Here is a 24,620-nt window from a genome sequence, read left to right as displayed (position 1 = left end):
GGAAAATTAGTAGGGCGAAGAAATAGCATCCTGTTGTTCTTAATCCAGTGCAAATAATGGTTTTGTTTGCGTGTGTGTTTGTGTATATAAGCTACAACAAAGTCACCTGGAATCCCTAGTAACACAGGCCTGGAACTAGTCTTCACTTCCTGCTGCTCTGGTTTTCTTTGTTTGCGTTTTAGGAGATGTTTCAGCAGACAGAGACAATGCACATAAAAGTAAAATCCATCAGCTCCTACAATATATTGTGTTATATGTTTTTATCTTGCCTGCCTCCAAGGAGTTCAGTGTGCTGCTGTACATAATACTTCTCACCTAACTACAACCCTGTGCGATAGGTGAGGCGGGTAGAGAATATCATGTCCAAAGTGAGAATGAGCAGCTGAACAAAATGAATGGCTGAAACCAGTCTGAGACTAATATTCTAATTTTAACCACTATCTCCTGCTGACTCTCAAGAAAAATTGGCAAGTGAAAGATTTGTACTTCAGAATATCACTTTTGGTTGAGCCATATTAACTATACTTTAATAAAAAAGTAAGCCATTCATTATACATGTTATTGTAGTAAAGAATACCAATTATATTGCTCCTTCTTATGGATTGTGCTTTACATACATTGTTTCTGTAACCCCTACAACAATAGTACTATCCCTATTTTGCAAAATATCTCCCCTCAAAAAGATATTTGCCCCCCAAAAAGTAACAGTTTTTTGTTGCTTACGTTCATGGTCCCATTTATTTCTGCAACGGATTCATCATCTGTAGGGAACTGGTAGATTTGCACCCCATTGCTGACAAGTTCACTTGTGATCTTTATTTTGAATTTTGTCAGTTCACTCTTGGAAATGGCATCAGATTTGGCAATAATAGGAATTATATTTACCTGTAAGAAAATGGGGGTGGAGGAAGAGGAAAGAATTGGGGTTTGAAGCTTCCCACTGAACATAGAAAGCAACCTTAAACTAATTTAATAGATTAGACTTTTTTGCCTAGTAGAGTCTACCCTGTCATCAGGTTTCTGAAATCTAATGGTGAAACCCTGCTACCCACAATCCTTCTAAGGAGATGCCAGGCATTAAATCTGAGACCTTGTGCATGTAAAATGTGTTCATTACTTTCTTCCCCCCACCCCACCACATGGCACAAGAAGTGACAAAGAGGGATTGGCAAATGAAATAAAGGGCCAATTTCTTCACATGCAAGAGGAAAAAAGGATCCCAAACAATTAGCACACCCTCTCTGATGCCAACACAAGTCATACCTTACTGTCTAGCTTCTTCATTGTTACCAAATCCAGAGATTTCAAAGAATGGCCAGTGGGGGCAATGAAATACAAGCAGGCATGGATCCGGGAATCATGATAGTTGTGTAAAACCCGCTTGATTTTCAGTTCTTCTTGGAGATAAGATTCAAACTGGGCATCAATGAACTCCACTATAGGCTTATAACTTTTTTAAGAAGGGGGAAAAACAGAGAACATATCACAAAGTATAAGGTATTCCAAGCTTGTACCTCGTTATAGGGTGTGGGGGAATTAAAAATACTTGATTAATTAAGGAGATCACTTAATTAATTAAGTGAGATCACTTTGGATTATACAAAGCTTTTGTCTGTGCCATGAAAAGCTGCCTCCCTCCCCACATAATTTTATACAAGCTAAACAAAGAAATCCCACCCAAGTCAACTAGGACCATCAAGTAACTACAAATACCTTGATTCCTAGAAATCAAGGATAATTTCTGATGATACACCAGGGAGGGGGGAATTGCTTATGCTACTGGCTTGATCAGATTGCAAACTGGAAAAGAAGCAATTTACTAATTGACAGAAGACTAAGCAAGGTACCCTGTAAGTTTATGGCTTTGGTACTAAGAGTGTTTGTATGACCACTAGCACAAGTAACTGAAAGTGTGAAGCTGACTAATACAACGTTAGGCCATCTACGACTGAAATAAGACCCTGAGCATGCCACGCAAATGTTCTACAACCAAGCTGTGGTTAGCTGTTTGTCCATGCATTGTCAGAAACCAGCTGACAATGGGGGAGGGGGTTTAAGCTTGGTCTTTAGTTGACCAACAGTTATCTCTTGCTTACCTGTCCTCTTTGTTAATCTGGTCTCCAAAACCCACAGTGCTAACAATGGTCAGCTTCAAGTGGACGTTGCTTTCCTGAAGATCATAAGTACTGGATTTTAGCTGAACTCCTGGCTGTGAATGAGAGGCTGGTTCACCTTCAAACTTGGTGTTGAAAAGGGTATCCATCAAGGTTGATTTTCCAAGCCCAGTTTCTCCTTTTGAGATTAAAATAAGGCAAAAAGTTTTACAAGATGCTGGAACTATGTAGCAGCTCATTTTGTCCTGATAGTTAATTAATGGGATGAGCCATACTAAAGAGAACCAGACTAGCCAAAGAGAGATGCAAACTGATCTCCTGTATACAAAGACAGGAGGCAGCACATATTTCACAAGCCCCAAAAGTATCTTTTGTGATTTTCCCAAAAGAACCGAACACTGAATCATTTGAATCTCAAATCCTAAATGCTTTTGCACACATTTCAAAAAATCTTTTTTCACTGTTAGGCGCTGCCATTAAGCCAGGCTCATCAGTTAACCCCTACAACTCACTTGGTGTGGCAAGTAAGAAACTCCAACAGGTAATTAAATAGGTAAGCTATATGAATACTGTTTCTTTTCAGGTACAACTGAATTTATTCATTTTGATCTTTCCAGTGGGATTCCAAATTCCATTCAAATCATAAAAAGCAAACAACCATGAAGATTAATAAAAAATATCTGCAGCCTAGAAAATTTTGCAAAAGTATCTGCAAGGCTACATTAACTGTGGTTGGGGGAGGGGGGTCCTAGGTTCTAAAAATCTGAGCTCCTAAAAATTTGAGTTTTGTCTTTGAAGGAATAGGAAAAAAATATTTTCTGGCTCCAGTTCCATATGCAGAAGCTTTAAAAGTGCACTGTAGACAAAAGTGTATTCTTAACATAAGTCGCAGAAGCAGCCTAAAAACATGATGTGTGACAGCAAGGCAATTTTTGTGAACTACCCTTGGCCAAGGCTCCATCAAAAACTCACTGCATTAAAAAAGCGCAACACTTCTACCCATTGCTGATTTGTCCCTAGTATTCTATACTACATTAATGCACTGACACAAATTTCCTGCATCACAGACCAGGAAAGCGTTTGCCCTCTGGGGGTGGGGGTAGATGGGAAACCCAAGTCAGTCTGCAACAGAACAGCAGCTGCTCTCTCAGCCTTTTAGTTCCTCTCTCTCTCTCTCTCTCTCTCTTTCTCACATTCACACACATAAAATCAGGCCAAGGTGGAGAGGGGATCTAGGAACATAAAAAGAAAAACATATGGCTGTTCCTCTGGGATGGAGATGAACTGCAGAAGGTTTTAAAAATGGAAGAGAACTGTTTCTTCTTGAGCACCAGTTTAATAAGTCTGAAGAGGAGAACAATGTTATGGAACTGGGCTTGGGCATATGTGGAGGGCAGAATGGAAAATTTTCATGTGGTCTGTCTCCACCTACTCCAAAGATGATGTGAGCACCTTCAGGTTCGACTGACATACAGATTGCAACAAAAGGCATAATATTCTAGGGACTGCCATAGCAGATTCTTCACTAATGGCACTACAGATGAGTCTACCAGAATTAAATTATTGATGGCATTTCTGAAGTTCAGACTGAATCGTGTCGAATTTTTTTTTCAGCGTTCGTCCCAAAACATGCCCTCCCTTGTAAATATGCATTTGGATGGCAGTAACAGTTCTACCCAAATTCCTTTATTCCTCTAAAATATTACTACTATATTCACCCAAAGAGAGAAATATATACGTAAGATGACAGCAGGATACTAATCTGCCCTTTTAAAAGGCCATCAGAATTTTTTTCTTAGGGGTTTCCAAGAAAACTGTAGTGTGTACATATATTTTAAAATAATAGCAATAATCTTGCTTTGACAACCCCATGGTGCTCCACAGGAATTGCTGCCATGGACTGCTGCACACGCAGAGTGAATTAGAAGTACCAAAGGGGAAGCCTCTGTCTTTGTACAGCTCCAGCAACTTGGACAAAACACAAAACAGGACCAGTAATATTAATTGTCCTGAAAAGCTAGGTATGTGAGAGAGGACGAGAGATGCTGGGACAGATCAATCAAGGTAAAAGGAGTGAAGATTAAGGGAAAGAAACAGATGGGCATGTTGTAATTTAAAGATGGCATGAGCAAAACACAACATCATATCATTTCGTCCTGCAGGGAGTCCTTTGTCAAATGGTTTGTCATAAAGAACATTGTGAAGGGGTGGGGTGTCTAAGCACCCGCATGGCAGCAGTCACTCTTTGCAAATGGCAAGAAGGTCTCTCAGAGGCTTACAAGAACACAAACAACCTTGCTGGATCAGGCTGAGGGTCCATCTGATCCCAACAGAATAGCAACATGCTTCTGTGAAACACACATGAAGAATATGAAGGCAATAAGAAAACCAGCATGGTGTACTAGCAACAGCCATTCTGGGATGTGGAAGAACTGGGTTAAACCCTACTCTGCAACTGAAGCTCCATGGGTTTGTTACATTCTCTCAGCCTAACCTACCTCACAGGGTTGTTGTTCTGAGGATAAATTGAAGGAGGGAAGAATAATAGGATAAACTGCTTTGGCTCCCCACTAGGGAGGAAAAATGGAGAGTGAACATTTTATTTATACTTTGCTTTCTCCTCAACTGTGCATCCCTAGTACTTGCAATCCAGAGACATATTGCATTCACTTATTTTTAAACTTTATAGAGTAAATACAAGTTTACTGGTAGCCTATGCTACAGTTGAATGAGCTGCAGCACCCATATGACCTTCCAACGGTGAAGGTGGAACTTTAGCATTTAATACAGGTCCTACATCCTAATACAGATTCAAGACCCAGTTTGGTGTAGTGCTTAAGATCAGTGGACTCTAATCTGGGAGAATCGGGTTTGATTCCCCACTCCTCCACATGCAGTTGCTGGGTATCCTTGGGCAAGCTCTTGTTTTCTCAAGAGCAATTCTCTCAAGAGCTCTCTCAGCCCCACCCACATTACAGACTGTTTGTTATTGGGAGAGGAAGGAAAGGAGATTGTAAGCCATTCTGAGTTAAGGGCAGGTTATAAATCCAATTTCTTCTTCTTCTTTTCTAGTTGGCCCAATGACCCTGTGTCCCATCACACATTTGGTTTTAATCCTACTTCTCTCTCTCCAGTCTGTAGTAAGTCACACATCCTTTGATACCCTAATTTTTCCAAGCAGGAAAAAAAGTATGCAAAATGCTTGTGGATGTTCTGGCTACTGCCCCGGGAAAGTGGTCAAGTTTTTTTTTCTTGCAAAGATGAAGGCCTTGAACCACAAGGAAAGGTGGGATATAAATGTTTTAAGAAATAAATGATAATATTAAGGAAAGGACCTTAGAGTCCTGACTTTTAGACATGGCAAGTTGCAATGCAGTGCACGTGTTTTACCGTGTTTCTTTGCATGGTGAATATTTCGCTTGACTAAAGAGCAAGAGCTAGGTTTTGTTTGTGTTCTATTTGTGATGTGCTGCTGCCACAAAACCATCACTATGTGGCCTTGCAAACTCCACGTTAAAGCAACAGCACATGCAAGAACAAGATGAGGCTGGATGGATGCTTCCCATGGCTACTCCAAAGGATGTTCTGTGCTTGTGTGGAAAGCATTATGAGTTTTTGACCTATGACATCCTCTTTGAGTCTTCTGTGAGACCTGTGTAATCTGCCTTGAGACTCAGTGAGAAAGATGGACTATAAATAACATAATTAAATAAATGAATGAAACAAAGCACTTGTGTATGATTCATACAACAACAGGACTCAGATCATATTAGAGTGGCTTTGCAGTGGCAACCACACCACAGAGGTAACGTATGAACTGGGCCCCAGGTATCCACCACACAAAGGGAACCCAATGAAATGTAAATACCAGCTCTTGTCACATACCCACAATTCCCTCAGCAGATGACATTTCTAAAGGCATATCTTCAGTACAAATATTAGTTTTACTTCAGTTTTATCCATCATTGATAAAAGAATTCTGAGAACTGTCCTTGTATAGGGGTACTGACAATCCTCTATAGAAATCCCTACAGGTCCCTTCCCTGACTGATTTGCAGTTCCCTGAGGAGAAAAATGACTATTAAACTAATTTACTTCTGCAGCTGAGATAAACCCTCAGTGTACCTTGGCAATCCACATTAATAGCATCTTCCCTTCTCCCTTTCCTCATTTCTGACAGGAAAGGCCACTGGCTTTGCCAACCCAAAGGCCAACATTCCCCATTTTTTCTCAGCAACCATGGCTGAAAAAAGATTTCCATACAAAAACTAGAGGGCTGGGCTTAGCCCTGCTGCTAGCCAGGACCAACAATACTGAGCTAAGATGGGACATTAACCCACTAATAGAACATCGGTTCTCTGCTTTCTTTATAAGTAAAGCATTTGTCTTTCAGTAAAGGCACTTTGCACTAAAGAAACAGAGCCTGCCAATTATCATCCACTTGAAGCCATAATTATCCAGCTGCAGCCCAGCTGGAAACAAAGCTGAATCAGATGCCATGTAGGGATGGAGAAAATGAAGGTGTGGTGCTAGGGTCTATAAAAGACTCTAGACAAGGCTCTGTGACTCTAGACCCCTAAACCCCATCAAAATGTATTTGTTTTTTCAAGTGACTCTCATCCACTTCGCAGACCTATGGCATATCTGGTCAGCCAGAATAGAAGCACCAAGCCATTGTAGACCATGAAACAGGGCAAAGATCTTCCAGAAGGAAGCTAAATTTCTATAATACATACAAAGGTTACAGACTGCTTGGAAGACACACCTGGCGATCCAATTTGTAAATAACCAATTGCCTGATCACCATTTAGGGTAGCAACAGAATATGTGGTGCAAACCAAGAAGTCCATTTATTGAAGTATTTGCAACTCTTCTTTTGCTGTGCTCAAGGTAGCGCAGAAACAATGGCCAATCCAACTATTAAATACAATCCAAGATTCGTCCTAATCCAACTGTCTGGGGAGTAGGTGCAATTTTTGGTTACAGACCAAAAATTATACATGCTCAGTGTCTTTCTTCTCTTTATGACTTCATCATAAGCAGTTATTGCTGCATTGTTTATTGTATGTATTAGAATTTTTATTGCATTGCTTTCTAATTTTGTAATGCATTTTTATTATACTGTTTGTTGTATACTGTACTATTTTATTGTATTATCTAATGCAGGGGTTAGGGTTGCCGATCCCCAGGTGGCAGCAAAGGATCCCCCGGTTTGGAGGCCCTCCCCCCGCTTCAGGGTCATCAGAAAGCGGGGAGAGGGAAATGTCTGCTGGGAACTCTATTATTCCCTATGGAGATTTATTCCCATAGAAAATCATGGAGAATTGATCTGTGGGTATCTGGGGCTCTGGGGGAGCTGTTTTTTGGGGTAGAGGCACCAAATTTTCAGTATAGCATCTAGTGCCTCTCCCCAAAATAGCCCCCAAATTTCAAAAAGATTGAACCAGGGGGTCCAATTCTATGAGCCCCTAAAGAAGGTGCCCCTATCCTTCATTATTTCCTATGGAAGGAAGGAATTGAAAAGGTGTGCCGTCCCTTTAAATGTGATGGCCAGAACTCCCTTTGGAGTTCAATTATGCTTGTCACAGCCTTGATCTTGGCTCCACCCCCAAAGTCTCCTGGCTCCACCCCCAAAGTCCCCAGATATTTCTTGAATTGGACTTGGCAACCCTAGCAGGGGTCCCCAACCACCGGCCTGCTAGCAACCGGGCCACAGAGTGAGGCAGAGGCACCATACTGCCCCCACCCACCCAGGTGGACGAAAGAGGCAGCGCAGCCTTGCTCCAAGGCAGGGAGACAGCTTCAGAGTGAGGCAGAGCAGCCCTACTGCCCCTTCCAACCATCCAGGACCCGATCAGCTGACTGGCGGGGGTCTGTAAATGGGAGTGGGAGGCAGATTGGTCTTCTGTCTCCTGGCCACTTAGTGGGGAGGTGGCAGAAACAGCCCCAGTCTCCCCCTCCCATTTAAAGACCCCCATGGGGGGCAGGGATAGGGTGCAGATGGAGAAGCATCCTGGGGAGGCAAACCCCCCTCCCCCTCCCTCGGTCTGTGGAAAAATTGTCTCCCACGAAATTGGTCCCTGGTGCCAAAAAGGTTGAGAGCCACTGATCTAATGTATTTCAGTTCTATTACACTGCTGTATGTATGAATAATTTCACTGCATTTTTAAAAATTGTGTAATCTGCCTTGCGTCTCAGCAAGAAAGGTAGACTATAAATGGAGTAAATATGATACATAAAGCTGGCTTGTAGCAACTAAAGTGCTGGACTAGGATCTGGGGGACCCAGGTTCAAATCCTTACTTTGCCATGAAGCTTGGCAGGTAACCTTAGGCCATCCACTCAGGGTTGTGGTGGGGGGTTGTAAGACTAATACATTATCTGAGTTCCTTGGAGGAAGGTGGGATAAAAATGTAGTAATAAATAAACAAATCCATATTTCCCAAGACCAAGGTCCTGGTTTAAAATTAACCGGCAGTGGAATCCCATCTCCAGCCTCTTTATAGTGCTGGGAATCTAAACAGCTGCCTGGATGGCATGGCTGTTTGCAGCAGCCCTCGTGGGGAGGCATACATTTTAAGCAAGACCCCAAACACACTAATCCTAAATTAGAATCTCTTCTAGCTTTTTAGAGAAAGCATCAGCTGAGCTGATCTGTTCCCACCAACTACAGTGAAGTTTGAATTAAGGGTCTGGTTTTATTTATTATGACCATGTAAATGTTATGAAGAATATGTTGCTTTTCAAATCCCAAATTTCACTGCCAATATTAATCAATCCCATTAAAAGAATTTGTTTAAATATACTGTCTCAGTGTTTAAAAGATGAACCGAAGCGCTTAAAAAAACTCCCTAAGAGCGTAAGAACAAAACTGCAGCTAAACAGGACACTCAAAACCTTTCAAGAAAATAATAATAAAAAACTCCTTACAGCCTGGAATGCAGAACACTAAAGCTCCAAGAATCCAGACATGAAACTGATTCACATAATACTTTGCGTAAAGCCAGCAGAAATGAAACAGGAGTAGGATCAAACGGACCCCATGACTGAACGTTGTTTTCGATCTTCATCCTCCATGTTCCTTGATCTCAGTGAGTTCAACTGCCCTGCGGTGTTTCATATTCCTCCATTACACACACTTACAATTTCTGATAAATTGCAGCGTATACACAGATAGTGTTATGGCCATTTTTAACCTACTCACACACACACTTGCATTAAATGAGAAAGTGAAATGAGCATACAGAGTGAACTTGACAATATTACATTTTCTCGTATCTTTGTTGCTGTTCTATTCCTGCAAAAGTGAAGTATTTCATGAATTATAATCGTTCTTTGCTCATGGTTTTTTATTTCTGTGACTGACTTTAGAGGTATATTTGATCTCTGCACCAGATTAGTAAAAGACTTTTTTTTTTGTTCTGTCAGCTGTTAAAATAAGGAAAGATGAAATGCCAGAAACCAAAGCAGCAAGTTTTTGCTCACAAATTCCATCCTGATGTAAGGGGGGGGGATCCTCTTTGAAGTAATGTGGACTGTTTTTCTTCCCCATGGAAACAGTTCAAGAGTGAAAGCAGGTTAAAGTTTCTTTGCTGGACCAACTTCTTAATGAACCCTCAGCCGAAGAAAAATAATGAGGTGCCTAAAACATCCTCTTGCAGCTCAAACACAAGAGGCGCAGGTACTTGATTAATCACAGCTGAATGTATGAACTGACTCCAAGGAAGAGAGCCGTGTTTCAAGTGAGACTAAAATGACTTTTGTGATGACTCATTCATACATGCACGTCACCAAGTGATGAACATGCATGTGCTCCAAGATTTTCCGTGCAGAAAATGACTTCTAATAAACATCTACACCTTATACTGAGGTACAGCGATACCATGGCTCCACATTACAATTCCGTTATTTTGTATTCCTAGTTGTTAGTATTTGATTCCTTATTGTTCCTCTGTAACATGCCTCCACACTACATGTGCATTAAGATGGGAACAGGAATAATAAGGGACAAAGATGCAACTATGAGGGACAAATGTGTTGCTTCAAAACAGCAAGATGGGGCACCAACTTGCAAGTAATGCTTCTCATGGGAAGGTGCTCCAGCCCATAGTTTCAAGCTGCAAGTTTCATAAGCTATTGAACTATTTCAGTTCAAACACCACATCATAGAAATGGAAGAGGGCTGGGATTTTATCTTAAGAGGAAACTGCCACATAACATTGCCAAATTTGGCTCCTATTGACTCTAAGCCTTGGCCGTCATCTAAAATTAATCTCTAGGCTATGCTATTAAAAGGACTACCACAGTTACCTTTCTTTCTGCCTTACAAGGGACCTGTGTATTTCAGTTAATGCTAGAGACAGATCCAAATAACCGCTGGCTTTCATCTTTTCATTGGGAGAATGGATCTGGTTTCTTTGTCTCAGTATGTTATTGTTCAATCTGTTATTTATTGCTCTATGTAGACTCAATCTTCAGACAGCTTCCTAAAATACCATTTCAAGACTGTGATATATTTAAGATAAAGCTTCCACTATGCCTTCTATTAGAAAAGTATTTTTCCTCCTCTCCCCTTCTTCTTTTTAACATCAAGTCTGAGGAAGAGTTCTGTAAAACTTGAAAGCTAGCATGTTGCTTTATAATTTCCAGTTGGTTCTAAGTTACAAAGCGAGTGTGTTACTGGTCCCATCTGGATCATTACCAAGGAAGTTAACAGCTTGCTTAATGAGCTTCAGAGTTCCCGGAACAACCCACAGAAGTCGGGTCCTAATCAGGAGGAAATGCAGACTGCCTCAGCTGTTCACACAGTTCATGGTAGGAGGAGAGCATATTGATTTATTGCTTTCAAAATTAAGAGTTTCCTGGAACTGAACATTTAAAACCAATCCCAACTCTCCCTGCTTTTCTACTGTGGAACAGTTCTACAGCAATGTTTCCTGGTGGTTACCAAGCTTTTAAGTTGTGATCTTTCAGGCTCAAATAAAAGTAGAGCAGGGATCTAAGTCTGGAAGACTCTAACCTCTGATGAGCAAGCACAAAGCACCCAATTCCTTCCCACATTAAAAACCTTTCTCTCCGATATAAAGAATCAGTTTATTGTACTCTTTGGCAAACTCTGTGATAACAAACCTGGATAACGAAATTCAAAAGCAAGGTCCTACATTTTAATTTCTTTGAACTAACAGCATTTAAAGAAAAAAAGACCTGAAGGTATACATAAATATATATTTTCAAAACCATAGCACTGAAAAAGAACATGAACAGTGATGTCCTGGAGCAGCAAGGGAGCAAGCTGGGAGTTCACAATTTAAATCTCACCTCCCCAACAGATATATAAAATGGCTTTTTCATCCTCAGTCCCTCTCTCTGCCTTCTGCAACATGGTGGTAATAACATCTGCCTACTTTACTGAGTCATAATGTGATCAGTGGGTTTTCTGAAGAATTTTGAATCCGAAGAATTTCCAGTGCCTTTAAATCAATCAAGATTTAATTTAGCCTGTTTACAGTCTATCAGATCAAATAAGTCTTTTGACTGGACTTGCAACCAATTAAGGTATGATATAACATCATTTTGGATTTAGATTTGCATTTTTTGGTTTTAATTTACTGATTCTTTATATAAACAAAGTGAATGAGCAAGAAATGTTTAATATCCTGGGAACACCTGAAAAAACATTAATGATAATTTTTAAATAACACAACATGAGTAGTACTGTATGTGCCTATTCATTACATTACTGAATGATTTTTAAGAAACACTGCATTTTTAGGAATGAAAAATTTTCTGCTGAAAAGAACAACATTGGCAGAAACTTTCTGCCCATTTCTCTGTACCAAGAATTATTGAGTTCAGATGCTCTGAATATTGTAAAGTGCAATGTAATGGCTAAGTATTACTGTTATTAAAATGCTGAGAGTCATTTTTTAACAACAGATAACTAGCAGGGTAAAGCTAATGCTTGAACAGCCATAACAATTCTCCCTTATTCTAATACAGCAACATCAGAGCAGACAACCTAGATTTTATTAAATCCCCTGCAGGGGAACCATCATTTACTTATAGTACAATTCCAGGCTAATGTAATGGTGGTTTGTTCCAGCCTCCCCAAAGGTGACAGCTGAAGCTGTACTGCCAATCGCTTCTGCTTTCTTTATCTCTTTTACACACACTAAATAAGATAGACATCACAATGGAGATCATACAAGGCAGTAAAAGCTTTAGGAGATTGATTCACTGAACTGGAAGGCAGTTAGGTAGCTGCCAAAACTGTATTCAAGAAACAGCAGCCAGGGTACCTGTCTGCACTCAGTACAGATGTGACTCCTAACCATGGTTAGAGCTACCCTTCATTAAAATTACAAATATAAAATGAAACTATGGTTTCATTTATTATACTAACCATACTACTACAGAGCCAATGTAATTCAACATAAGCAAGACCTCTTTTATCACCTCGCAAATCAAGTGGATAGGGAGACAGGCAAGCTATCTCGATCAGGCTTTGCTAAATTAAAGATGTAGTACTCCACTGTGATTTACAAACCTACACCATGATTTACAACCAATCTTTAACCATGGTGGATATTAAGATATTATACTCAGCTTCACCATGGGTTGTTACATAGCTTAGAGAACATCCTGGCTTCCAGCAGATTACCCTGTTATTTAGCCATTCCTTCATGCTGAATCTAGTTCCATCTAGTTCAATCTAGTTTCCCCCTCCCTTCCAGCTTCCAGATGCCATCATGAGAAGAACCAGAATGAGGGCAAGAAGCAGTTGGGGTCCCTTCCACCATATCTGGTTCCAACTCAACTGAGAATGCTCTTTCCCCCTTTGAATGTTTTGTATAGTATTTTAATTACTATTTGAATTTTTTTTTAAAAATACTGTGAGTTAAATTTGGTTGATGCAACAATCTAAACTCTACTCTACTCTTCTTTTTTTTGCTTTTAGTCTCATGAGAGATATTTAGAAGCTGATACTTTTAAGTTCTTTGATACCATTTTCCAAGTTATTTCATTGGCAAAATGTGATTAAACACAACAAATTGCATCCAGAAGAATACTTACTTTTATGGGGCAAGTGGAAAAGAGATAAAGTGACTAGGTTTTCTTTCACACATACCATCAAGTAGGCTTGCCAATCCCCAGGTCCCAGGGGGAGATCCCCAAGTTTTGCAGGCTCCTCCCCACCCCCAGTCAGCTGGCCGCCAGGTAGAAGCCTCACCCCACCAGCCACCAAGTGCCTTCCACTTCAGAAGGCTTAAGAAGATGCTTAGAAAGGCTTACTTTTTTAGACGGTGTGTATATGCCTTTGTAGAGGCCAGGCTGAATGGGGGCAGGGTGAGCCAGCAGAACAACATGGCTGCTCCAAATAGCTGTGAAAGCAATCCAGACTCTCCGTTTGTTTTACAAGTAAAGAGTAAACTAGAAACGTTGGTTCCCCTGTGTTAGTTGGAAGAACTTGGAACTTCAACAACTCGTGAGTAAATTGCCCCAGTGAGACCAAACAAGTGTGGGATTGCAAACTATTCATTTTGGCTTCTCTCTCTCTCTCACTGTCTTTCTCTGTGAGTGAAAGAGTGTACAAGGGACATGCAGTTGCTTGGGGTTGAGGAAATGAAGACTGTATTCAGGGGAACTGCACTGCTGTATTTTTACTTAATTTCTTTTAGGGAATGCGAAAGTCTCCTGGTTCCACCCCCAAAGTCCCCAGATATTTTCTGAGTTAGTCTTGGCAACCCTACCATCAAAGAGTAACTTGCTGAGCTGTTAAATCCTTCTGAACCCCATTAAATACCTTTATCATAAATGCTTTTGTTTTCTTGGGAATGGCCACCAATAATAAACAAGTAATTTCAGTAACAGTCTGAAACACAAAAGAAAGGCAAAGAGGATGGTTGCAGACTTCTGACAACCCTTAGGTGATCTCAGACTGGTGATGTGAATGACATCATGCGAAACATTTTGCCTATGCCTCAGGTTTTTCCAACTTGCTACATACCCCTTTTTTTCTAAAACAATGAAACTTTTTAATTTGTAATTGCTGAGTTACATGTTTTATGGATATTTTAGACCTATGGGCAAAGGAAATATTTTGCATTTTGATGAGCTGCCCATGTTGTATCATAGGAAAATGTGATACCACTTACTCCATGGGTGAACATCTTAGTCTGTGTAAGGTAGCTGTCCTAGTTTCATGTATTGCAAATATTTAAATTAATTTTGTTTCCCATCAGACATTTAGATGATAATTATTTCTCGTTCCTTACCTTTTTTCATTTCAGGTCCATTATTTGTATGGCCAGTTTTTGTATATTATTGCTACAGTTTTTGTATATTATTAATGGAGTTCTCAGTTTGACTCATACCACTGAAAGAAAGACTAGGTGCTGAAATGCATTTGGTATTGGTTCTTGACCATGGAGGTAATATGTACTGTATTTTTGTAAATGGACATTTGTCTTTATATTGGAATTAGGTGCTTAAATGCTGAACCACAGGACCGTTGTTTTAATTCTTTTTGCTACTTCTGACGACATTATTAAATTATATACTGATGTTCTGTACATTTGTACTACATCACATGCATAGTTATATTTTTCTTTCTTTTTATTTGCTCCAACCTTTCCCCTAAACTACAGGGAGACGAGGACAACCAACTTACAAGTCCCGACAACAACCACAAAGAATATGTCATATTGCACCAGCAGCACTGGCCCAAGGGCGCACGGTGCCCCAGCAGGCCCCCCCCCACCTCCGCAGTGCTGCAACGCAATGCAGCGCTCCGTCGCACCCCCCCCCAAGGCGCCCCCTACTTCCCTCGCCCCCGCATGATCACAGTGCGCCGTGCCTGGGCCCTGCCAGCTGCAATGCGGCATGTGTCTTATCTTCTGAAGGACATGATCGAGAAGACTTGGCTCCACCTCCCTTCCGGAACCACCGGAAGATGTACGCTGCATCATGGCCGGCAGGGCCCAGGAGTGCCATACTGTGATCGCAGGAGAGGGGGGAGTCGAAGGGACAGGAAGGGAAAGGAGGGGCGGGCAGTGGTGATGGGCAGGCAGGCAGAGGAAGTAGGCAGACTAGGCACTTTCCTGGAGCACCAGGAGGGGGGGAGCCCAATTCGGCATCCCACCCTCTCAGCATCCTAGGCAACCACCTAGTTTGCCAAGTGGGCAAGCCAGCCCTGGGCACCAGGTCATGTGCCTAATGTCTACCAAAGCCTCCAAGTGGCTCACTAGTCCGAGCAACAAAAAGACTTGCCTGAGAGACAGCTAGCTGCACTTGCACCTGATCCTGGCCTTCACCCGTTTGTGTCCTACCACACGCTTTATGGCAGCTTTATGAGAGTTTTGCAGCACAATAATTCAGTGAGAGATGTGCACTGCTTTTCTCTCACTAGCCATTTGCTGTCATCTAAAGGGACAATGGAGAAAAGTAGGCCCAAAAAAGGACAGTCTGCAAATAGATACATTTGTAGTCTAAGTTTGCTCAGTCTAAATGGTTTTTGTAAATATACAGTTCCTGGTTGAGGCCAGAAGAGTCTTGTTTTTGCAATGCTATTCTCATGACCCTATACCCCCTTCATCCCCATCTTGACAGAAGTTTGATCTGATAAAACCAGCAATCTAGACAAGAAATAGACAGATATTCATGATCCTTAGCTGATCAAGTCTGCAATCTGGGGACTGCACCTGGACCCAGAGCTGCATTTAGAGAACCTGCAGCAAGAAGCACTTTGCATCAGATTTTTAGGCAGGAGTTTTTCCTAGACCAAAGAGTTCCTGCAACTATAACCCATGCTCCTGAAACATTAAGGATCTATTAATATGACAGACATGCTTGTGTAGTGTTAAAGCTACAGCTGATGTGAGATATAACTGCTCACTTTCTGATGGAGGGGAAAGCATACATGACAAGTTCAAAGGAAGGCTGTCTGGCTGGTTTATGGTTTAATTCAAGGTGCTGATTCCTACTCAAAACTCCATTAAATCCAAATCCAGCATACTACAGGAAGCACCTATCAGCCTTCATTCCCATTAATATCCACAGAAGTATCAGTGCTGAGAATTCTGACTATTCAGAAGGCTGGATTTGCATATACTTGAAGCAGGGCCTTTCTAATGGTGGCCCAAACATTGTGGGGCATGTTACCCAAAGTATGTCTTTTAAGATTGCCATCCTATTTAGGAAGGGCTTTTTAAAGGTTGGTTGTTTTTTTGCTAAGCTCCTAAAAACAGCACTGGTTCTCAGACAAAAAATTAGTAGTCATGAACTAAGAATGAAGTAGTTCCACATGATCTGTGCTGATCAACTGTAGAAGCTCCCTTTCTGTTCTTGCCAGTTTCCCTGAAATTCTCTTCAACCAACAGTGTCTCCAGATATGGAGGTTACACTTTTTGCAGTCCCATAAAGCGTGTGTGTGTGTGTGAGTGTGATCAAGTAGCATCTGACTTATGGAGAATGCATATGGTTTTGAAGGCAAGTGAGAAGCAGAGTTGCCTTTATCGGCAATGTCTTCCTTGGTGGTCACCCAACCAAGTACTAATCTGGCTTAGTTTACGAGATCTGATGAGATCGGGCTATATTAGACCATTCCGCATCCCATCCTGCCCCAGAAAACAGCAGCTGACAAATCTGAATAAACCTATGCAGATACAACGGTATAATGGAGATGTGTAAATCCACCTTTGGAAGCTGGGAAAGGGGCCACAGCTTTGTTAAAGCACATGTTTTGAAATCGAACTGTCCTGGCTGCAATTCCTAACACCTCCAATTGAAAAGACCACCAACAGATGATACAAGGAAGGACCTTTCTCTACCTGAGACCCTGGAGAACTAACTGCCAGTCAGAATAGAAAATATAAGCAATGTACACCAATAGTCTAACTTGGCAAAAGTAGCTCCACAAGTCCATATGAGAGGCAGTTGAAAACATGTAATAAAAAGGGCATTTAACAAATACTTTTAACATTATTAGCTGCAGACATGAACAGCAGCATAGAAAGAATGAAGAATAATCAAGACTGGGCATTTCTTTCTCCCTAACTAGTGGAATCCTCCTTCAAGTGCACCTGCCATCCTCCATTAGCGTTACCTTGAAACTAGGACAGCTCCCCAACAGTACTCCAGCCATCTCCATATAACAACGCAGGAGCTCCACACAAAAGGCAGTCAATGAGCAAATCAGCCTTTCGACTTCATGTAGCATCATGCTTGCAAGTGTGGTATTTTCAACCCCCTTTCCCAAGCTAAGTTGGCACTTCCCACATTCGCTATTTTAAAACACACATATAAACCTTGGCCATTGTTTATTTGCATATGATAATTCATTTGCCTAATTTATTATTTATGTAATTGAAATAGCTGTCATCTTCATATTCAGCTCCTGCTGCTCAATTGGTCTGGGACTTTTTATTGATGTGAGCCATGTAGGGAGACAATTTTTGTTTGAAAAGGAAAAACAAAAATGTAATGGACAAATAAAAATAAGAACTGAACCTCTGACCAACTTGGAGGCATCTGTCAGATGTATTAAGCATGAACAGAAACATTCACAGTGAACATCATTCTGAATATATATTCCATGACTTTTAATGCCCATTTTGCACCCTGTCCAAGCAGATGCCCTTTGGCTAACAGAACTTACACCACTGCCAAGATTTATCTGTTATTAAGCACATTTTAATCTCATCTTCCTTCCAAGAAGCTCAGGGTGCATGTGCATCATTCCTCTCTCCTCCATTTTTTTTCACATTACAGCCCTTTGAGGTAGGTTAGGTTGAGAAACAATAACTGGCTCAGGCTCACCCAGTGAACTTCATGACAGAATGGAGATCTGAACCTTGATTCTCCCAGATCCTAGTACAATCTTTTTTTCACCCCCTGCCTCCAGAAAACTAGCCTTCTCCCTTACAGGTTAGTTTTCTATATTAATTGATTTTTTTTTAACAGAGAAGCATTCATCCATGCCTGCAATTCCCCTACCAGAAACAGGTTTGCTTTCATCATCATCACCAATGTTCCCTCTAAGCCGCAGAGCCTTGTAAGCAAAAATTCTACTTTGTGGGCTGCTGGTATTAAAGTTGTGAGCTACTGGCATTAAAGTTGTGAGCTACTGCATAAATTATTGTGCTCTGGGATCATACTTCCTGAGCTAAGACAAAAATGTGTGAGCTAGAGGTTAAAAATCTGTGAGCTAGCTCATGCTAACTTAGCTTAGAGGGAACACTGATCATCACCCGTATGAACTAAATGGAGCAGATGGACTTGTGCACAAAACAGCAGCATGCTTGACAGAATCTTTAGATTTCTTTTCATTCTGTTATGCACAGGTTTGAAACAAGGTTATCTAACTTCTTTTCCATCTTGCAGCCTGGCAGAAACACCATAGCACAGGCCTTGGAACCCTGTGGGCCTTCAGTATCAAGCTCTCCGTTTTGGCTGCTCATTTGCCCAGCAACACAGACCTCATTCCATCCCATCCTCTTCAGACCTCCCAAAGAGACAGTGAATCTTATTTGTCTGGCATAAAACTTAATCAGATGACTCAGGATGTGTTTTCTGGATAAATCAAAGGCTTACTTGTTTACCTACATGTGACGTCAAGCAGCACAAAGAGACCGACGTTTGGCATCAAACTTTCCCAAAAATGGAAGCAGCAGTGGTAAAAAAAAGTACTCACCCACACACAGGATGTTGAAACAGAAACCATGGCTAACTGATTTATTAACCAGTTGGTCAGGCAGGCTGTCAAATCCTACATGGCCAGAAAGAGGAACGGTACGGCAGCCTTCGCCCTAAGAGAGTTTTAAAGAAATGTATGTTAAAGCAACATTAGAAGAATACAGCATTCTATTTTGGATGCCCTCTACAAATGTTCCCTTCCAAAAACACCATGCCGTTTCTTTTGGCATCTCAGCCCCAAACAGGTTTTTCTATAAACTGTAACTCTCTTAACAACCAGCTTGGTTGCCAGCCATCAAAAATGGACCCAAATAAGGTAAACACAAAGGAAGAGTTGCATTTACAAAGCAAGGCTGCTTTGTGTTCTTCTGTCTCAGTAACTATGTTTATATCAGTTTTAGTCATGCATACACAGTTTATACCAGTTAGCACTTTGATGTAAGGCACTTAAAGATAATGCATACCCAAGGTTTTTTCTTCCTGTAATCATGGAAAGGAAGGTGGGATAGAAAGGGGGTCTGGGGTCCAAAAACGGTCCATTAAGAACAAGTTATGATTGCATTATCACACAAAGGAGACATAGTTTAAAGGTGAGTTAAAAGGAGCTGCATTTGGAAGCTCTACATGTATATTTCATATGATGCAGCTGTCTCTATTAATTATTAGCATAATTATTAACTTCATTTATACTTCACCTTTCTCACTGAGACTCAAGACAGATTACAAATGATGAAAGCAATCCAATCAGACAGCGAAGAGGGGGATGGTCTCCCTGGCAAATTGCTATTCCTATTGTTGTTTTGGGGGGGATTCTTTGTTAAAATGTTTAGTGCAGGTTGCTAGAGGTGTAGATTTTAGCTTCCTCTCCCAGGTCTGTAGAAATTATATCTGAAAACAGGAATGCATACATCTTGCCTGCAGAACACATGCATGAACACTAAAGCTCCAGTCAGCACACAGGCTACTTGACTCATACATTGCAACAGCAGAACCCTACTTTCAATTGACAATACACTTCAAAGCAGTTGCATTTTCCAAGTACTTTTTAATGCAAAGGAACAGACACTCTCTTGGCTTTGAAACTGGTGCAGGACAACCAATTGTTGAGCCTAACATGAAGCAAGCCGGGAACAGGCTTCTGCTATGAGTAACTCTGTGTGTCGTGTGTTTGACAGAAAAAAGAGAGAGAGAAAGAAAAGTGGGATATTACAAACATATCCCTATTTTAATCTTGGCAGTATTGGAAGGGCGTGTGTTTTCTTTGAGGGAAAGCCAAGAAGGGGAAGAGTGGGAAGATGATCTACTAAAACTGAAATCTTCCATTTCTCCACTGCTGATCATTTCATTTTAATTAAACTTTTATTTTAAAAAATGTATATGGGGGTGGGTTAGAGCCCTGACAGCAGCACCTTTGTGGTGGCACCCGCTACTATGGCTCCAAATTCCGTAAGTGCCACAGGGTCAACAACATTGGGGACTCAATTTATCTAAAGGTAAACTAGCTGGCCCTTGTATGGCAAGGAAAGCTGAAAAACCAGACCACACAGAGACAAGGTGGGCCATCTTCTCTAAAGGACCACCTTCACCCACAACCAGCCTGTTTGGACTCCAGGATCCATGCATGGTATTCCTCTGTGAGCTGCCTTTAGAGGAGGTTAGACTGGCTGGGACCAAGGCGAGGGTTTTTTAGCTGTGCTTCTCCAGACTGTGGAACCTGGTTCTTTTGGAAATGAAGTTGGCATTGCCTGTACAGGCCTTCAGGACTAAACAAGAATGACATCTGTTACCTGCTAAAATTTTATATCTGCACTGCACTGCTAATGGTTTTAGATGTTTTAATGCACTGTACAGGAAATGTTTTATTTGATTTTAAAGTAAATATTGTATTGAGCAACTTTGGGTGAAAAGGAAAAGGAAAGGTCCCCTGTGCAAGCACCAGTCGTTTCTGACTCTGGGATGACGTTGCTTTCACAATGCTTTCATGGCAGACTTTTTAACGGGGTGGTTTGCCATTGCCTTCCCCAGTCATCTACGCCTTCCCCCCAGCAAGCTGGGGACTCATTTTACCGACCTCAGAAGGATGGAAGGCTGAGTCAACCTCGAGCCAGCAACCTGAAAACCCAGCTTCCGCCAGGGATCGAACTCAGGTCGTGAGCAGAGCTTAGGACTGCAGTACTGCAGCTTTAACACTCTGCACCACATCATTGATAAATGACCTAAATAACGATAATAACAATGATAATCATCATTGTCATCATCAGGTATGTAGGGGTATATACCAGGGGTGGCCAACGGTAGCTCTCCAGATGTTTTTTGCCTACAACTCCCATCAGCCCCAGCCAGCATGGAGTTGTAGGTAAAAAAATCTGGAGAGCTACCGTTGGCCACCCCTGGTATATAGCTACCCTGGGGACTTCCCCAATGTGCAAAAAAAGAGAGATAACTTCATAAATTAATCAAAATGGGGAAAATCTCTCAAAAATAGCCTGAAAACTGAAAACATTCCAGAAGAGATGGAAAGTTGGAAAAGATGGAAAGTTCCAGAAAAGATGGAAAGCTAAGAATCAGTTAGGGAAGGGAAGAGAAATCAGCCTGCTCAAGTCCCAGACGGAATCAGAGGGGAAGATTTGGGAACTGGATGCAATTTCCAAATCCCTCCGTGATTCCTTGTAGACCCTCAGCTTGTTCTACTGATTAGCAATCAGTTTTCATTAGAGGGCCACTGCAAGAGAGAACAGTGGACAAATAATACATTTTCTTGTCCTGCAAATGGGAGAGAGATGACTCCCCTCAAGAGTCTAAATCTAAACCAGTTGCTAATCCTTCATGTACTCCTGATACACACTGAAGATATTAAGGGTTTTGTTTATATTCTAGAGTCCCTCAGGTCTGTATGCATATTTCATTTTTTCCACTTACTTCTTAAAGGCAAGAATCCCATAAAACAAAGCATGTTCTCTTTTTAAAAAAAAGGATAATTATTTAAGGATCTCACAATCCTCTACAGATTCAAACCAGTGCCTAACAAAACAACAGATGAAGTGGTAAGCCTTTTTTTCTAGATTGTTCCATTTCAGACTACAGATCAGCGCTTACAAGACTGAAAGCATCACTGTGTGTGTGGGGGGGAATTCTCTGCAAAAAAGGGTGAAGGCAGAAATAACAGGTGTGGTACAAACGATTAAAACACAAGTGTGCCACAGGCTTTCGTTTTGCAGGCAGAGTTTAAGTACAAGGGCACTTCTTCCATAATAAGAATGTTCACTGTGCAAACGACATATCACAGAAACTGGTTCTAGCCTAGCCTTCTCTGACACACTTCTGTGCAGTGGACTGGAAGGGGGCTAACAGAAAATCACTTAATCACACAGGCTCCCACACCTGCTATCTGAAGCAGCAAGCCCAGAAACAGGTTTACTTGCTTCCTCATCTTCTGTTTGCCCCTCATGCTTCCTTCCTCAGCCTCAGATGCTATGCAAATCTGTTTCCTATCTGCCATAATGGGTATGTTTCATTTGGTTCATCATAGCCATCTTATTCACTGTGTATAGTGCTTATATTAATTTTTCATGTCATGCACTCAAAATTTGGTACAGAGAAAGTCATTTTGGATACAAAAGGAAATTATTTTCTTTGCTAGGCCTAGCTAGGGTTGCCAGGTCTGGTTTGGAAAATACCTGGAGACTTTGGGGGTGGAGGGTGGAATTCAGGAAGGGCCCCAGCATGGTACAATGCCACAGAGTCCACTCTTTAAAACAGCCATTTTCTCTAGAGGAGCTAATCTCTGCCAGCTGGAGATCAGTTGTAAAAGTGGGGGATCTCCAAACCCCACCTGGGGGCTGACAACCCTAGCAAAGCTGAAACTCTAAGTCACAAAGCTTTAAGCAAATAATGAGTCAAATGGCTTTACACAACACAAATGGTTAAAAAACCAAATCAGAGGAGAAACTATAGGAATCCACTGCAAACTTGGAGCAAACAAAATCAGCATCATGAGATCTAGTCTCCTGCTACCAATTAAGGAAAATGTGAATTCTTAACTTTAAAAAAAAGTGAAACAGCAGCACAAGGGGAGCCCCATTGAGTACATTTTTAAATATCAAACCGAAGCTTGATTTCAATGCTCACACAGTAAACTCATTTGATGCAGCAGAATATGCAGGCGTATCCATTTGTCTAATTCTTCTGTTGCTTTCTCTGCATGCATAAAGCCCAAATGGAACGCAGTTACAACATGCTGAGGGGAAAATTTGCCTGAGCTATCAGACAAAGATGATGTGCTTTATACCACACAAAAGTTTCACCTTCAATAAACTTCCTGTTTTCTCTCTTCTTCAGAGTCACAAACTGCATGGTATACCTGTGGCACATCATAGTAGTAAACTGATGTGTCTTAGAACTGATGCAGAGGTTATAAAGGAACAGGGCTTGCTAAAAGTGTCCTCAGTCTAACCCAACAACCCCTAGTGTGGTGCCAATGAAAATCCTAGCACCCCCCAGTGGGTTTCCTAGCATCCATTTACTTCTTCAACATGTTTCCCCCAAAGCAAAGAGCCAATTGTGGATTTACATGAGAGTAGGAGATGCTTCAGAATAACCCACATGATCAGTGTGTCTGCAATGCAGCCATTCTGTCTTTCAAAAACAGGTAGTGAAGAGGGACGCTTGAATAATTAATGAATACCTCAATAATTCCCTTAAAAAATTCAAAAAACCCCGGCCCAATTGGCACACTATCGGCCGGTCTCGAATTTGCCCTTTTTGGGCAAACTTATCGAGAGGGCAGTGGCGATGCAGCTACAGACTTTCCTGGATGACGCTTCCGTCCTTGATCCCCTTCAGTCCGGCTTCCGCCCGGGCCATGTGACGGAGACGGTGCTGGTCGCCCTAGTAGATGATCTACAACGGCATCTGGATCGGGGCGGCTCGGCGGTACTGATGCTGTTGGACCTGTCGGCAGCGTTCGATACGGTTGACCATCGGTTGCTGGCCCGCCGCCTCGCCGACGCGGGGATTCAGGGGTTAGCCTTGCAATGGCTTTCCTCTTTCCTTGAAGGTCGGGGACAGAGGGTCGCTATCGGGTACGAGCTGTCCCGTAGGCACACGCTCGATTGCGGGGTGCCTCAGGGTGCAGTTCTTTCCCCGATGTTATTTAACATCTATATGCGTCCCCTTGCCCAGATTGCCCGAAGGTACGGGCTGGGTTGTCACCAGTATGCTGATGACACCCAGCTTTATCTGCTTATGGACGACCGGGCTGAAGCTAAACCCGGCGAAGACAGAGGTCCTTTGCTTGGGCCGTCGGGGTCCGGGAAGGGAAATACCCCTTCCGGGTTTTGATGGTGCGCCGCTGACGGCGACGCACAGAGTCAGGAGCCTGGGGGTACTTCTGGAGCCTTCACTAACAATGGAGGCCCAGATAGCAGCCACCACCAAGTCCGCATTTTTCTATCTTAGGCGGGCAAGGCAGCTGGCTCCCTTCCTGGACCGTGACGATCTAGCAACGGTGATCCATGCTACGGTCACCTTGAGGTTGGACTACTGCAATGCCCTCTACATGGGGCTGCCCCTGTGCCGAACCCGGAAATTGCAGCTGGTGCAGAACGCCGCCGCCCGGTTGTTATTAGGGCTCCCAAGGTGGGAGCACATTCAGCCGGGACTTCGGGCTCTGCACTGGCTGCCAATATCTTACCGAGTTCGGTACAAGGTGCTGGTTATTACCTTTAAAGCCCTATATGGCCTAGGACCTGCCTATCTGAGGGACCGTCTCTTCCCACACGTTCCCCAGCGAGCACTAAGATCGGGGACTCAAAAC

At 42.0% G+C, this 24,620-nt stretch overlaps 1 protein-coding gene across 5 annotated transcripts in view; it reads right to left on the bottom strand.

Annotated features, from left to right (window-relative positions):
- Positions 1–24,620, bottom strand: part of LOC132579688 (septin-6) — a 62,935-nt gene that overhangs the window by 19,333 nt on the left and 18,982 nt on the right. For all 5 annotated transcript variants that reach the window (XM_060250223.1, XM_060250225.1, XM_060250220.1 and 2 more), the window contains exons 2-5: positions 18,804–18,918; positions 2,097–2,292; positions 1,264–1,450; positions 724–885 (exon numbers count right to left, since the gene is read on the bottom strand). In XM_060250223.1, the coding sequence (XP_060106206.1) occupies positions 724–885; positions 1,264–1,450; positions 2,097–2,292; positions 18,804–18,918 (660 nt within the window). The remainder of the gene's footprint in view (positions 1–723; positions 886–1,263; positions 1,451–2,096; positions 2,293–18,803; positions 18,919–24,620) is intronic.

The sequence above is a fragment of the Heteronotia binoei genome, chromosome 11 (genome assembly GCF_032191835.1).
Source record: "Heteronotia binoei isolate CCM8104 ecotype False Entrance Well chromosome 11, APGP_CSIRO_Hbin_v1, whole genome shotgun sequence".
NCBI lineage: Eukaryota > Metazoa > Chordata > Lepidosauria > Squamata > Gekkonidae > Heteronotia > Heteronotia binoei.
This window is presented reverse-complemented; position numbering and strand designations above follow the sequence as displayed.